This window comes from Penicillium daleae (assembly GCF_028827525.1).
Source record: "Penicillium daleae strain IBT 16125 chromosome Unknown utg000002l_segment0_segment0, whole genome shotgun sequence".
NCBI classification, from domain to species: Eukaryota; Fungi; Ascomycota; class Eurotiomycetes; order Eurotiales; family Aspergillaceae; genus Penicillium; species Penicillium daleae.
Window position 1 is genome coordinate 2265941 of NW_026623150.1, and position 14447 is coordinate 2280387.

Here is a 14447-nt window from a genome sequence, read left to right on the forward strand (position 1 = left end):
TAAGGAATAAGATTTCGCTATTAGACATCGTATCTACTAAAAGTGTGCCCCCCTACCTAACTGACCTTCCCATTCAGTAGCAATCTATCAAACCCTTACCCTCGAAAACACAACCAAATACATTCTTATTTATTAGCCCTTGTACGTCCCAATCTCTCCCCATCTCCACAACCAAAGTAGCACCTCCACAAATAATCACATATATTCCTATCCATTTTTCTGTTGGAACCAATACCTACACACAATCGCCCTTGCACAGTCCAGCCCAGTCCAGTATCTATGCCATCAGTCATTCTCCCACCAGAACGTGTTCGGTTCCGTCCCCCTCGCGCGATCTCGGGTTTCCACCATTCCACCATTCCACCCGAACAATGATGTCATCCGTTCAAACGCGTAACAGGCAACAGGCAGCGGGGCCTTTGTTCAACCAGGACGATCACGGGGCAAAGTCGTGCTTGGTTCGCTGGGTATATTTGACGACATGGAACCGATATCTGGAATTAGGATGGGAAGGGGGGGTCCGTTTTTGGTGTGGAGTTGACGTGGTCAGGATGACAACATTAGTGTTAATATTCATGGTGGGGATTTGCGATGTTGAAGTTGGCAGTGGATGGCTGTGATTGATATCTTTCTCAATGAGCAAGTGTTGTGAGACTGCATACAAAGAGGGAGGAAGTGTTGGCTTTGGAATTTTTTTTTTCCATCATTGATTGTATAAGATCCCGCTGTTATATACACAAAATATGCACCTGGGACTCGACGCATTCAACGCGTCGAGCCTCGTAAAGAAAACCAAAAGGGTAGAGCTCAGGATGAGGAGAATGAGAGAGAAACAATGTAACAAAGAACAAAGGCCAGCTCTTCCCCTTAAGGCTTCGTCGCTGGAAACATAAATGAAAAAACACAACCATTCATCACGGTCATGAACTGAGAAGAGATAGGCGGCTTCGTAGCTGGGTCGGCGCGCCTGAGGACAGAGCCATCTAATCGAGAAGGAGGGGGGGGGGGGTCTCTATGTATAGTGAAATGAGTTATGTATGGGTGTCCCCATCCGTCCTCGGAGAAATCCACGGCCGGGATATGCAATTCAACAGAGAGAAGGGGTGTAGGAAGTGTGAAGGGCGTGGGTATTACATGGCGTATTCTCTGTGTCGTGATAGGGATGCATAGAGAAACCACATTGTTGATTCAATCCCGGCCGTGAACGACAAAGCTGACTGCAGTCATGCTGAGCAGAAAGTCGAAAATCAAAAAAAAAAAAGGATGGTGTAGAAAATGCTGGTAATGGTTATGTCGGTGCGGGGTATGGTTATTCAACGTCGTCGTCCAATCCCGCCTGATCTCTCATCCAGCCACGAGACATCTCGACGGCCTTGGACCACCGTTTGTACATGTGGGTGCTCTCCTTGGGCGTAATATTGGGTTCGAAGGTGGCGCGGTTGGCGCGGTTCATGTGCTTGAGGTCGGAGAAGTCCTTCCACACGCCAATTGCGAAGGCGGCGGCAATCGCGGCGCCGAGGGCAGTGGTCTCGTGCATGGCGGGGCGTTCGACGGGGATTTGAATGATGTCTGCTTGAGTCTGAGGGAGGAGTCAAATTAGTTACTGGAATCAAAGTCGTGACGAAACAAGACTTGAATCGTACCTGCATGCAAATGTCGGAATTACTCATGCCACCATCCACGGCCAATTCCGTCAGCTTCTTGCCACTGTCCATTTCCATGGCGTCCAGAATGGCTTTTGTCTGGAAACAAGCTGCCTCCATTGTTGCGCGGGCAATGTGTCCTCGTTGCGTGTGGTGAGTAATACCCCCTTCAAGATGGTGTTAGCGTGTGAACATTCCAAGACACGGAAAACGAAGCTTTAAGACTTACAAATCGTTCCCTGGGCATCATCAATCCAGTACGGCGCAAAGAGACCACTAAATGCAGTCACGAAAACGCAGCCTCCGCTATCCGGCACTGTCGCAGCTAAGTCACTGACTTTCCGAGAGTCGCGGAAGAAGCCCATGTTGTTCATGAGGAAGGAAACACCACTGCCGGCCACTGCTACGCTGCCCTCCAGGGCATACACGGGTTTGCGATCCCGGCCCAGCTGGAATCCGACGGTGCCGAGCAAACCGTGCTTGGAGATGACGGGCTTTTCACCCACATTGTAGAGCAGGAAACATCCAGTGCCGTAGGTATTCTTGGCAGAGCCCGGAGTAAAGGCACAGTGGCCGACTAGTGCGGCTGCCTGGTCACCCAGGCAGCTGGTGATGGGCGTGCCCTCCAGGGGACCTTCGTAGATCTCACCGAAGCCCTCGCGGTCGGCCGAAGGAAGAATCTCGGGGAGACGAATCTTGGTGCGGTCGATATCGAAGAAGTTGAGGAGTCGGTCATCGTACTGCAGGGTCTCGAGGTTCATGAACATGGTGCGTGAGGCGTTGGTGACGTCGGTGACCAGACGCTTGTTCTGGGGGCCGCCGTTTAGGTTGTAGATGAGCCAGGAATCCACGGTACCAAAGGCGGCTCGGCCGTCATCATACGCCGATCGAACGTCGGGGAGGTTGTCCAGCATCCAACGTAACGTGACCGAGGAGGGGTATGTGGAGAGAGGCAGGCCGCAGATGTTGACGAGATCCTCGGCGCCGGGCTTTTCCTTGAGTTCGCGGACTAGATTCACCGTGCGCGTATCGGTCCACGTGATGGCATTGTGTAGAGGCTCTCCAGTCTCCCAGTCCCATACCAGGGCGGTTTCTCGTTGACTGGTAATTCCGATGGCTTCAATGTCGGAGCGGGAGTGGCCCAGAGCCAGGAATGATTTCATCGCCTCCTCAATGCAGATATAGACCGACTCTACCAATTCATAGGGGTCTTGTTCGTGCCATCTGCAGATTCAGAGAAGGGGAAGATGGTTAATTTGGGGATTCACTGGTGGGCAGGGTGGTCATGATCGTGGTGATCGTGATAGTAGGGGTACAAGGAGGAGGAGATTGGGGGGGGGGAGTGTCGAGTTTCCTTAACTTACCCAGGATGTTCATGAATCTGGCGGAATTCGGTCTGGTATTTGGCGATGGGAACGCCCGTGCAATCGAAAATAATAAAACGGGTGCTGGTTGTTCCCTGATCAATTGTGCCAATAAAGCGCTCTTTTAGATCGGACGGATGGTGCTCCTCGTCCTGTAGTATCGCGCGCTCTCCATCGTCGGTCTGGTGCGGTCGCACGTCGACCTCAAACTCCAAGTCCGTTGGGGGTTCGGAATCCCCGTCCACGCTGTTTTCGTCGAGATCAAAAGGGTTTCGCATTGTGGGATGTGTGAGGGTGTATGTATAAGAGGGCGGAAGGGGAAGAGGCGAAGGCGAGCCAAAAGTAGAGGACAAGGGTGAGGATGAGGAGGAGGAGGAGGAGGAGGAGGAGGAGTGGAAGGCGGAGGTCGAGCGAACAGAGCAAAAGACCGAGCGAGAGGGGAAATGGCTGTGGCGGACAAGTTTAAAAAAAAGTGTGGGGGAAGAAGGGAAACCCAAGGAAAGTATGACGATAGGCCGTGGATTGGGAGGGGGGAACTGGGAATTGGGCGGGAGAGCTGCAAAGGTTGGCAGAGAAGACCAACTAATGATGATGATGATGATAACAATAATAATAACTATAGGGTACAGGGTTATAGTCTCTCGCTCCCTCCTTCTGGTGCCTCTTTTTCTCTCTACGTGGCGGGGAGAGAGGGATTGGCGACTGGCGGATACGGCGAGCTCCCAAGTCCAAGGCCAGCGAGAAGGAATCAGAAAAAGTGGAGAGTGACGTACGAGGGGCGAGGGTGACTTGGAAGCAGCACAGCAGAACCGCAATCATCCAAAGCGAGGCCGGTTCGCGCCAGGAAGAGGAGCGAGTTCTTATCCAAACGGGTGGGCCATGAGGAGGCCGTGGACACTCGCCATAGTTCCTTCCGTTGACCTTAGGGTCCTTCCCTAGTGACTACTGCTCGAGGAAGACTCCTGCTATACCAGAGCTCCGTACACTGGAAGAAAGTATCGGGCGGGGCGAGGGACCTTGCAGTGGGGGTCACCACTTGGCCCTGGCGCTCCAGTCAGAATCCGGTTCGAGGGGACCGTTTTTTTTTTCTGATCAGAAGACCTCGTCGCCTCCCCCACTTGGTGATCATGTTAGTGAGAACATGATTGATTGTTCTGTGCTTCTTTGATTGTTCTTTTTGCCAATCCCCCGTTTTCCGATATGTACACCTGCCCTTTATCCGAGATCCGATAGACCGACTCTTTCTTCTCCAAGGACACGGTCAATGCTCTTCAATGGCCATTGTCAAGGTGCATGCCTATTTAGACCACCACAATCATATCCCTTATTCCTGATCACTCCACTACCGTACTGCGTCGCTACAGGATATCTTCCCCTGTGGACGATCTATAGATAGTGCTTGGCCAGCCCCATCGATCGGGGCACATGACACTCTCCAATTTTTTTTCTTTTTTCGTTCCCACGTTCTAGACTGTTCCCGCCATTCTTCCCTTTTTCTTTCTCTTTCACGATGCGCCATCAAGTCATCCCTGCTTCCTATTCATGGAAAAAACCCCCACCGGAAGAATTATCACTCGATGTTTCGAGGAAAAATCACCACCACCACCACCACCATCCCCGTACAGTACTTACTCTATTTTCCGTCCTCCGTCCGTGCTTCCACATTCCTGGAGAAGAACATGGGGGTCCTACTACGGCCACGGAGTACATAGTATGTACTCCGTACTCCTTAAGCTAGTCGCAACCAAAAACATTTCCATCATGCCAAGTCCATCCCTCGGCCTCTCTGCGGATTACCTTCCCTGCCCCTGGAATCCGGATGGAGACCTGGACCGAGTCCAGGTCCACTCGGCTACACATGACCGAGTTTCCGCTCAAGAGGCTTACTAGGAGTAACGACTGCAAAGATCCTCTCCTGACAGATTCACTCTAGCTATGCGGAGTGTCATATTTAAACATATGTGATTCTAGCTCGGTTCTCGTCGCTCGAGACATCATCGAGGTAATGATTATACGATCCCAACTCATTTCCCCCACGCACCTGTGGCAGCCCAATCACATGCCGTCGCGCTCGGGTCGTGACGTCTTGGATCCATTTTTAAGGAAAGTAAAAGAGAATAGCTACAGAAAATCCACATAGCTACAATATACAGTAGAACATCCTGTAGAAAGACCCGGTCTCATACCGACCGCAAATTAGCAAAGGACCGAATACCCCTCGCATCCGTACTCTGTATCTCCAATGTACAATCTATATAAAGATGCCCTGCTCTACAGTACCTGGCGGGGAAAGACAATCGATGCCCAGCCTGCCAGGGACCGAGACGTGCGCGTCGGCAGATCACGCGAGATGAAGAAAAAAGGGCCGATCCTGCGGGAACGCGACCCGTATGTTTTCTCGTTCTTCGTACGGAGTACATACAGAGTTGGTTATGTCGAAGGACATCTAACTATCGCATGCGGCGCGCGGGAGAGAGGGTCTACCAATCGGGGAGGAGCGTGCCCAGGTCTCGCTACACCTTCCCCTCCCGGCTTTAAACACCACACTGTGCGTGAACGTGGGACCCTACACTTTTGAAGTTGCCCAACACACACGCTTAACCACCGGCGCCCTTTTCTTGCCCCCTTTTTTTCTTTGTTTTGTGATACTTTAGAAAATGCAAAATCTTTCGATATGTTTTGAATTCCTGCCAAGTCGGAGATGAGAAAGTAATTCCGAGCAATACAACAGGTAGAGCGCTGACCCGACCCATTCCCCGATATATACGCGAAGGTTGACGTCAATTGCCAAGGGAAAAACGTCGAAGATCACCTGAAATCAGTAGTAGTGATGAATGAAATAGAATAAAAGAAAATAAACTCAGTCCTTCATCGCACTCGGGATCGACAACGGGTCTCAACCGGTCTTTGTCTGGCCTACGGAGGACAAACCAGGGAAACTCGGCTTTTGTCGAGGCCCGCTTCTCGTCATCGGAGCCGATCGGGAACCCGCAATTACGGTTTGGGGTGAACGCAACGGGGGGAGTAAATATAAGTGACAGGGAGAAGGTCGCGATTGTATATCTCCTGGGCTTGGAATGAACATCGTGGTCATTCATCCAGTGCGACCGATATGGCATTTGTCTATTTAGGCTGAGATAACAAGCCTCTGGGAAGAACTATGCGGAAAGGAGGATAAGCGTTAAGAGTCAAGCTTTCATCATTACATCAGGCTGTCGTGTTTTCTCTACAAAGAGAAAATCTCTAAGTAACCGCCTTCTATCTTCACAAAATGTGCATCCTATTCTTGTGGAGGCATTCTGTCCTTAGATATCGCTATGGTGCGCCCAAGCCAGAACAACCTGGGTCCTCAAGGTGTACCTCCACCGCGGGCATGCCTCCTTTGTTAAATGGAGATCCCATGTACCATCAGCTATACAATCGCGGGATCAACAGACCATGATCACTTGCTTCAAGGCCGGCAGCCGTGGAAAAGTTACTGGAGGACCAGTCATAAACATGTGATAGTGTCCTCTGTGAAGGTCGAAGAAACACCCTTTGGTGATTTAGCCCGACTATGGTCGTGTTTCTGTCGAGCTAGTAAGTCTTAGATTGGAGTCTGTATTCTGAATTTCTGTATAAGCAGACTAGGATACCTAGTTATCAAGGAGTCAGAAACTAAATATCGCGTAACAGGTATTAATATCCTTTAACACGGAGACAATCTATCCAACTTTCCGAATGACCTGAATATCGCGAGGATTAGCGGGAGAACAAACGCCCGATACGATCCTTAAATATTCACTAAATGCGCCGCGGCGAGGGCAGGAAGGCAGCTAACTTAACATAAAGGCAAGCGACTCGGGTTTATTATATACGCTTATTGCTAGGTGTTGTTCAGTCGAGTGGTCCGTACATCACCGACTGAGATTAAGCGTGAGAAGTTATTACCCGCGCTATCAAACGTTCCTTTCCGACTAACTCCCGGGTATATTTCAATAAACTTCCCACGGAAGTAACTTTTCTGATTTCCGAATGGGTCTGCCCGATTGACTATACCTCGGATGATGTTCGAAACATGCGGAATATGCTCCTTGCGTTCAGACGGGAGTTACCAGATGGTTCTGGCGAAGGCGGCTAGCAGAAGATTTCTTCTTCGAGCTGGATAAATGCATGTATTGTAGCTTCTTGTTGCTGTCTAGACCATGGTGTTGTACAGTTGATCCTGCAAGGCACACAGGACAACGCCCTTGCAGCGCCCCCCGCATTGTAGGGACATATACTGATGGGGGCAACAATACAGGGACTCCTTTCGTTCCTTCGACCAATCAGTTCATGTAAATGAAGAGAAAAGAAATGACGCAAAGAAAATCAAATTGATCAGATTACATTGATGGGGTGCATGGATCTCTCGTCCCCCCGCTTGGTTTGGGGTCAGCCGTCCACGAATCTGGGGCGAGAATCTATCGACGAATCACGAGCGAGGAGTTCATCTACAAGGGAGGCCCTAGTGCCTCGTTTCAATAAGTCCGCAAGGCTTAGTTCACAACATGGGTGCTTATGTATAAGTGCCGGTAGGGGCCAGATGATGTATACCCTTGAATATACAATTCGAACACCGACCAAGAGGGCAAATCTTTGATACAGCCTCGTCGAGGGAAACGGGAAAGATTGTCTTGGCTTGTTTCAAAGCCTCATCTTTCCGGATGATACGGTTCTCTCTAGCCCTCAATATCCCCTGTTCGTCCTCAGAAGGCCGTGGGAAGGCCTTATTCTCATGGATGTATGTCTATTCATAGACGGTGAAAACTCTTGGAGGAATATCATCACCTTGCCGCCATGGGGCCATGACGACAAAGATGGCTACTACGGAAGAAACTCTCGGATGGGGCGAAGAGGGGCTCGAGGCAGAAAAGTGTCTCCTAGAGTCCAGTAAGTGACAGTTTCACCGGGCCTGATGGAGAGTCCTATTTTTATGTAAATTCCGGAGCTCCCACGATCATTGTGCTCCGTTTTCTTCATGGGTAGGACGGTCTTCTTATTATGAGTGATCTCCCTCCGTGATATACCCCTCAGATATCGTCTGTCAGCTGCTATCTTATTCCTCTTTTACCTTCGTCTTTCATCCCTATTGAACAAGCCTTCGTGATCAGCAATGATGATTCCATCATCCCGATGGCCGTCCCTGCTATGCATGGCCATCGTATTCCTGGGCTGGTTTGGGCCCGTAATAGGTGCCGTGGAAACATCAAATATATACAAAGTCCTCAAGAAATCCGACAACATGGGCGGCGAATGTGATGATATATTACCCAAAGTCAACGCGATGGGACCCGAAGTGCAGAAATTGGTTAGTGCTGCAATCGAGGCCATCGAGCTCATTCTCAGAGATCCAACCAAGGCGGAGCAAACCAATTATAAAAATCAAGGGAAAAATAGAGAACGGATCCTTCTGCTTGCACGGCAAATCTTCGGTGCTGAATTCGGCGCGAAGTTTAAGAGTAGTCCGTTCAAATATTTGAAGCTCGATAAGGATTCTATCGCTGCTATGACTACCGTCAAAGGTCAGATCCAAGATATCCTATCCTGTTCTGCTCCCTGCTCTTATTCGACAGCCCTTCAGTGGGTTCAGGAATTGGCGTTGACTATTACTATGCATATGAGCTAACGACATGTTTTGGAACGCAGGAAACTTTGAAAAAGCTTCAAAACTATATCAACAGTGGGGGCGATTCTAAATGGCGATTGGCCTGCGGCGATTCGTGGGCCAAAAATGTCAACACGCTGCAAACAAATTACATCCCTTATACCAAAGGTACACCCGTTAAAGAAATCTGTATGTGGTTCCTATCATTATTATCAATCTTTTGGCACTTTCTAATTGATACGCTAGCTGGCATTAGCGGCGGTGTCGGAACCAAGATGTCCTTCGACTACACCTGGTACGACCAGGGAGGACCGACGATGAACCCCGAGCCACCTGAGAACCCCAACGAAAGTGAAGAAGATAAAATAGAACGCTGGAAAATCCAATCTACGTGGTATTATTCCGCAAGTAAAGGATGGAGTGAGAATGGACCGTGCAGCGGTATTCAACACAAGGATCAAGGGCCAGAAGCAGAAGCCTTGCACTCAAAACGGATCATCTACTTTTGCCCAACTGTTTGGGATAAAGTCACCAGAAATGTCTGGAAAGCAGACCTGACCAAAATAAAGGGGGATATTCCGACCGATGGGACCGCTCATCTGGACAATTATCAGAGTCCTGGGGCAACTTTGCTCTACGAGATGACCCATCACCTCACTGGAACAAGTGCGTATTAATATTACCCTATTTTTGTTCCCAACCACTCTCACTCACCAAAAGGGAACTATGCTAATCTTCTCTGAATAGACGATAACCTTGGCTATGATTTCAAGAATGTTCAAGAGGGACGAACCAAGCGTCAGCTGGCAATTAAAAACGCTGATAGCTACAATTACTTTTCGGCGGCCGCATACCTGTCTGACTATGAATGGCACTCTGGCGTTGCGAGGTCACTCGGAACCCAAGAGACACAAATTCATACTACCTCTCGTTAGGTTGTGTCCCCTTTCAGACTATCAGAGAGACCGATCAGCACCAACACCCTTGGAGGCCCCAGACTGCAATTATGTTCTCAAACTAGCTATTAGCTACAAGATCACACATGACAATTTTCTTTCCTTATCTAATCCCAAATATTTGTCATCCACTAGCGTAGCAAGAACAAACTGCCTCTGAACCTTGGAGGGTCCCGTGCAGTCAATGAATACCTGGAGGCCTTCTTCCCAGGTAAGCTCCTCCTCCGTCTTCCCAAGTGCCTGGAGAATCGGCGGTCGTTCCTCTTTGTACATTTGCTTCATTCCTTGCCTCAAGCCTGGGTCAGCAAAAACCTCTTCACGCTGTTCGAAGGTGTTCCACTCGATGCAATAGAAACTAACGTGATCTCCATTGGGCAGTTTCAAGAAGTTAGTCTCTTGGCCATTCACTGGAACGTGATGCAAGCCACTATTTGATCCTCCGGGTGCAAAGTGGTCAAGAAATACAGGGAGCCATAAAGGGCGCTTTGAATTATGAACAAAGACAAGCTCCAAGCAAGAGTAGGGAAAGCCCCATCGATGCATCATGTGCAGCTGCGAGTCAAGTCTCCAGATAGGCTGTTCAGACAGTGGCCTTTCCAGAAGTGGTGAAAGCCGTCGACTCAATTCCGATGACTCGGATGTACAGGTGGCCTTGATGGCTTTGAATTTGTTGTCCGGGCAATTCTCTCCAGTTGGTCAAAGTTAGATATAGTAGTAATAAACTTATAAAACCAGGCGGACTCACCCCATAGATAAAAGACTTGTTTGGGATCATCTTGATCCACGCAGCAATAGCTGCGAGGGCCGATGGGGGCGTCAACTCCTCTCTGTAGATCTCGCAGTATCGCCAGGCTTTTGAACCAAGCTTTATGGGAGGGATGGTTTGAGTTCTGCAAATCTGTTGCGGAGTACCGCAAATTCAACGGAATCATACAAGACATTACGATGCAAAGAAAATCGCACTGAGCTCAAAGACGCATGGGGGGGATGAAAGAAAAGAAAGATGACGGAGGCGTTGGGGGCTATATAACTATATGCCCAAACAGATGACCGTTCCATGACTAAACACAATAATGACTAGTTAACTAACTAACTAACTAACTAACCAACCTAATACCCGTAACGTGGCGCAAACCCCTAAGAAAGCTAAGAAGAGAGGATATTCAACTAAGCCACATCTTTGGATTCTGAGAAGACTATTTGGTAAAATCAAATGGCTGAACTGTGCGGGTAGCGAAGGCAAGTACCCAGATTAAATACACTGATCCATTTTTATGTTCCAAGCTTATTCTAGAGAAAATAATTGGAACAACTATAATGTTTCCCACTTCCTATATCCTTTTGGTATCGAGAGAAATGGCTCATTCTTGAACTTATATTATGGTGGCGGGCGATTTTGGTATCCCTTAGCTCAGAGAATCCCTGAATACGGAAATATGGCTAAGTAAACCAAGGTTGAACAATAGAATTAATAAGGTAGACGGCATAAGGTTTGTCGAAACAATCTCTGAATCAAAGGATCCAGAGGATACAGCCGTCAAGGTGTGATTACTGGACAAACACAACAACAGTCGCAAATACCCAAATTGAGGGGTAACGGATTATATCACGGGAATCCATATCAAATGACGAATATACGCAAGAGAGTGAGATGGATATAGGCTTAGACGGAGTGCGCATCTGTCCATAGGGAACCCTGTTTTCGACTCTCACTGTAATAAGAGCGGGTATAGATCAGCGCTCGGGGGCGATATACCGCCAACACTTATACTCTTTGTCATCACCACTGAAGGAGAATAATCGTTGAGACAGTTCGTTGAAAAGAAAACTCACGCTGGGCGTTGGATTACGGCGGAAGCCAGCTTTAAACCCAAAATTCGGAGATGCTCCTTGGTCTCTTCCGACCGCTTCTTCATCAGGTCCTCAGCCAGACCCCTCAGTCCATTCCGGCGAGCTGCTCAGGGCGGGGTGACTAACTCACTCTGTGCTCCGGAAGCCGAGCATTTCGCGGCAGTTTTACCGTCACCTAGATTACGATTAAATTTTGTCAAACGATCTCTTTGCAAATTTGGATAAACGTTCATCACCATTGAGCGAGGTCCTCGAGATTATACGACTAGGTCTATGCACCTAGGTCATTAAACTGCTACATGATATCGTTATGTCGCGTGGATATCCCCTCTATTCTTCACATTTCTCCTCTTTTAATACAACACTCAGATCAAAACAAGACAAAAGGAAATTCAATAAAAGCTTCGGCCCTAGTGCGTTCTGCGTATAATCTACAGGAAATCACGGGGAATGCAAACAAGAGAGAACACGGGGGTGATCAAGTATCCTCTGTCCCCCCCATACAGTTGGTGAAGGTTTTTTTTATAACTCAAGAGAGCCATTTGCCAAAAAAAGACCAGCAAAAAAAAAAATTACTCCTCATCCTGACCCAGCTCGGCCTTCTTGCGAGCCTCAGCCTCCTCCTTCTCCTTCTTCTGGAGGAAGATCAGGGCGTTGATCTTGTCCTTGATGGTGTGCTCAGAGACAATGGTCTGCTGGATCTGCTCACGACCGATCAGGGTGGCGACGATGCTAGCACCGACGACGAAGGTCAGGACGAAGCGGTACATGCCGTACCAGTGGGGGGCACGACCAGCAGCGGCAGCGCGAGCATCGTTGTAGTAAAGGAAGGTGAAGGCCAGGAACTGGCTGATCAAGGCGTACTCCACGGGGAGCAGCAGAGTGGGCCAGGCGACGGCCGGAGCAATGATACCGGCAGCGTAGCGGCGGTAGCCGAACTTGCCGCCGTAACCAGCCCACTCAAGACCCCAGTGGACGGCACCGAGGAAGGAGAGGATCTAGAAGAGTGCCAAGGAGCATGATTAGCGGGCTGAGATCAAGGATCAAGCTGATAGAAGCCTTCCGAGGTCGGGGATCGGGCACTTACGACGGCACCCCAGCCAACCTGGATAGGCTCCAGCATGTGCAGCATCAGCTCGGCGCTCTGGCCGGAGAAGATCAGGCCGTCACCGAGAGCGGCGGCGCGGTTGATCTCGTAGGAGAGGTAGACGGTCTCGAGAGAGGTGGCCAGGTAGGGAATGACACCAGCCATACCGAGAGCGAGAGCCTCCTTGGGGACGTCCTTCAGGCTGAAGGTGTCCTGGATGACTTTCTATATTGCGCATGCTTCGTTAGTTTCAAGACTTGGTGTACCGTTATCCAATTGAACGAAGACCTGTGGAATATACGTACAGCCTCAGACTTCATACCGGCCATCATGTCGACATCCTCACCATCCTATCAGGGCGCAAGAGAAACATATTAGCCATTGGGCGTTCTGCAATGCTCAATCTCACTGCCGGAATGATCTCACCTTGGCGGAGGAAGACGCATAGCGGACCAGAGCAGTGGTGACGGGCTTGTGAGCGGCGAGCGCGAAGCTAGGCTTGACGGCCGGGCGGACGGCGCGGGCGGACGAGGTCAGCTGGGCCTTGAAGATGGGGTTGCCCAGGATAGAGCGAGTCACGGAAGCATTGGAGCTCGAGACAGCCCGGAAGGCGGAGCGGGCGGCGGTGGCACGGTACAGCATGGCGGGGGAAGGTACAGCTTTTTTCATGGAGCACGTCGGGTTAGTGATGTCGCGGGCAACGAAAAGACCTCGGGTATGGCGACGGGGAGCTTCCTACCCAATTGGTGTATAAAACAGCTGGAGGGGAGATTGATGAGTGGAGATGAGGGTATTCACCCGGAGAAAGACTCGAGATCGAAGTCGAGGAGGCCGTGGGATTCCGGAAGAGAGCAAATCAGAATATCCTGAAATGAAGTGACCGAGTGGTGAGGTGTGGTCGTCGGGCGGACCGTAGCGACCCGTGCCGCAGGTTTGCAGCCTGAGGCCGAAAGAGCTAGAGAATAACCCGGGGATCCCGTGATTGGCACGTGACTGAAAGTGGTTGCAATTTGAACCCTAAAGAGTCGAAAAGAGACTAGCCACTTTGAGCCACTTGGTGAGCCACTACTCGAGCCACCCATGCCACTTGGCGACCAAGACAGCAGGCCCAGCACGGGACCGACGTCACTCTGCGTGGGAGGTTGCAAGTTTAGCGTTGGCTGGTAAACAAGCGTACTCGCCAGTACGGTATCTATGGGAGTCTCAGACTACATTTTGACTGAAAGTTCACAGAAAATACGATATGCTGATCAAAATGGATCGCTAGAATAGTAAAACCTGATCAAATGACAGGATCTGTCCAGACTTGATCAAGTATGGGGCAGTTGACGGGGATTTATTTGGGGAATGATAGACCCCCTTGGCTGTCTTGGTACATACCCCGTCAATACCGCGTACCTTGGCCAAGCACTGCCTGCGTAACCGGTTGGAAACTGTCGCAGCCAACGGTCCTCTCAATTCTCGATCTACGCAATCAGGGCCATAAGCTTGGCTGAGATACCCAACTCTTGTTCGGTCGCGATCTTGGCCCATTACTTTCCTCCCTTCTCCAAACCCCCCCTTCCCTGTATTCTCTTCTCCCCACCAAAGACCCTCCTCTTCCCCCTCCACCGTTCAAGACCCCGACTCCCGCTTATCTCGGAGGTGGTTCCTTCCGCCTCGGTATCGCGTGCAGCCCAGCTCGACTTGAATGGCTTGGACACCTTAGATAAACCCCGAGCTGTGAGCGCTCCTGCTATTGTGTGAGACTTGACCTGATCGGTTCCTCGTCATTGACCGTGTGCCTCTACGACAATCACTGACCGTGCCTGATTCCCAGAGCTAGGACGCCCAACTATTGATGACGACCCACGCCGGTCACCAACCTCTCCATTCATTCGGATCGAAACCCTTCTCAACTAGGCCCGGCTAACGGCCGCC

At 50.1% G+C, this 14447-nt stretch overlaps 3 protein-coding genes across 3 annotated transcripts; 1 reads left to right on the forward strand and 2 right to left on the reverse strand.

Annotated features, from left to right (window-relative positions):
- Positions 1 to 1309: 1309 nt before the first annotated feature.
- Positions 1310 to 3285, reverse strand: N7458_001823 (glycerol kinase; the record flags this gene model as incomplete). Its single annotated transcript, XM_056905206.1, has 4 exons — positions 1310 to 1579; positions 1644 to 1810; positions 1873 to 2867; positions 3008 to 3285. The coding sequence occupies 4 exons, from the start codon at positions 3283 to 3285 to the stop codon at positions 1310 to 1312; spliced, it is 1710 nt and encodes a 569-aa protein (XP_056769313.1).
- Positions 3286 to 8270: 4985 nt separating this feature from the next.
- N7458_001824 (uncharacterized protein) lies at positions 8271 to 9568 on the forward strand (the record flags this gene model as incomplete). The annotated part of the gene is made up of 4 exons (XM_056905207.1): positions 8271 to 8550; positions 8610 to 8822; positions 8880 to 9299; positions 9381 to 9568. 4 exons carry the CDS (start codon positions 8271 to 8273, stop codon positions 9566 to 9568), a joined length of 1101 nt encoding a protein of 366 aa, XP_056769314.1.
- Positions 9569 to 12012: 2444 nt separating this feature from the next.
- N7458_001825 (DUF3429 domain-containing protein) lies at positions 12013 to 13169 on the reverse strand (the record flags this gene model as incomplete). The annotated part of the gene is made up of 4 exons (XM_056905208.1): positions 12013 to 12438; positions 12528 to 12752; positions 12833 to 12877; positions 12954 to 13169. The coding sequence occupies 4 exons, from the start codon at positions 13167 to 13169 to the stop codon at positions 12013 to 12015; spliced, it is 912 nt and encodes a 303-aa protein (XP_056769315.1).
- Between the last annotated feature and the right edge of the window lie 1278 nt (positions 13170 to 14447).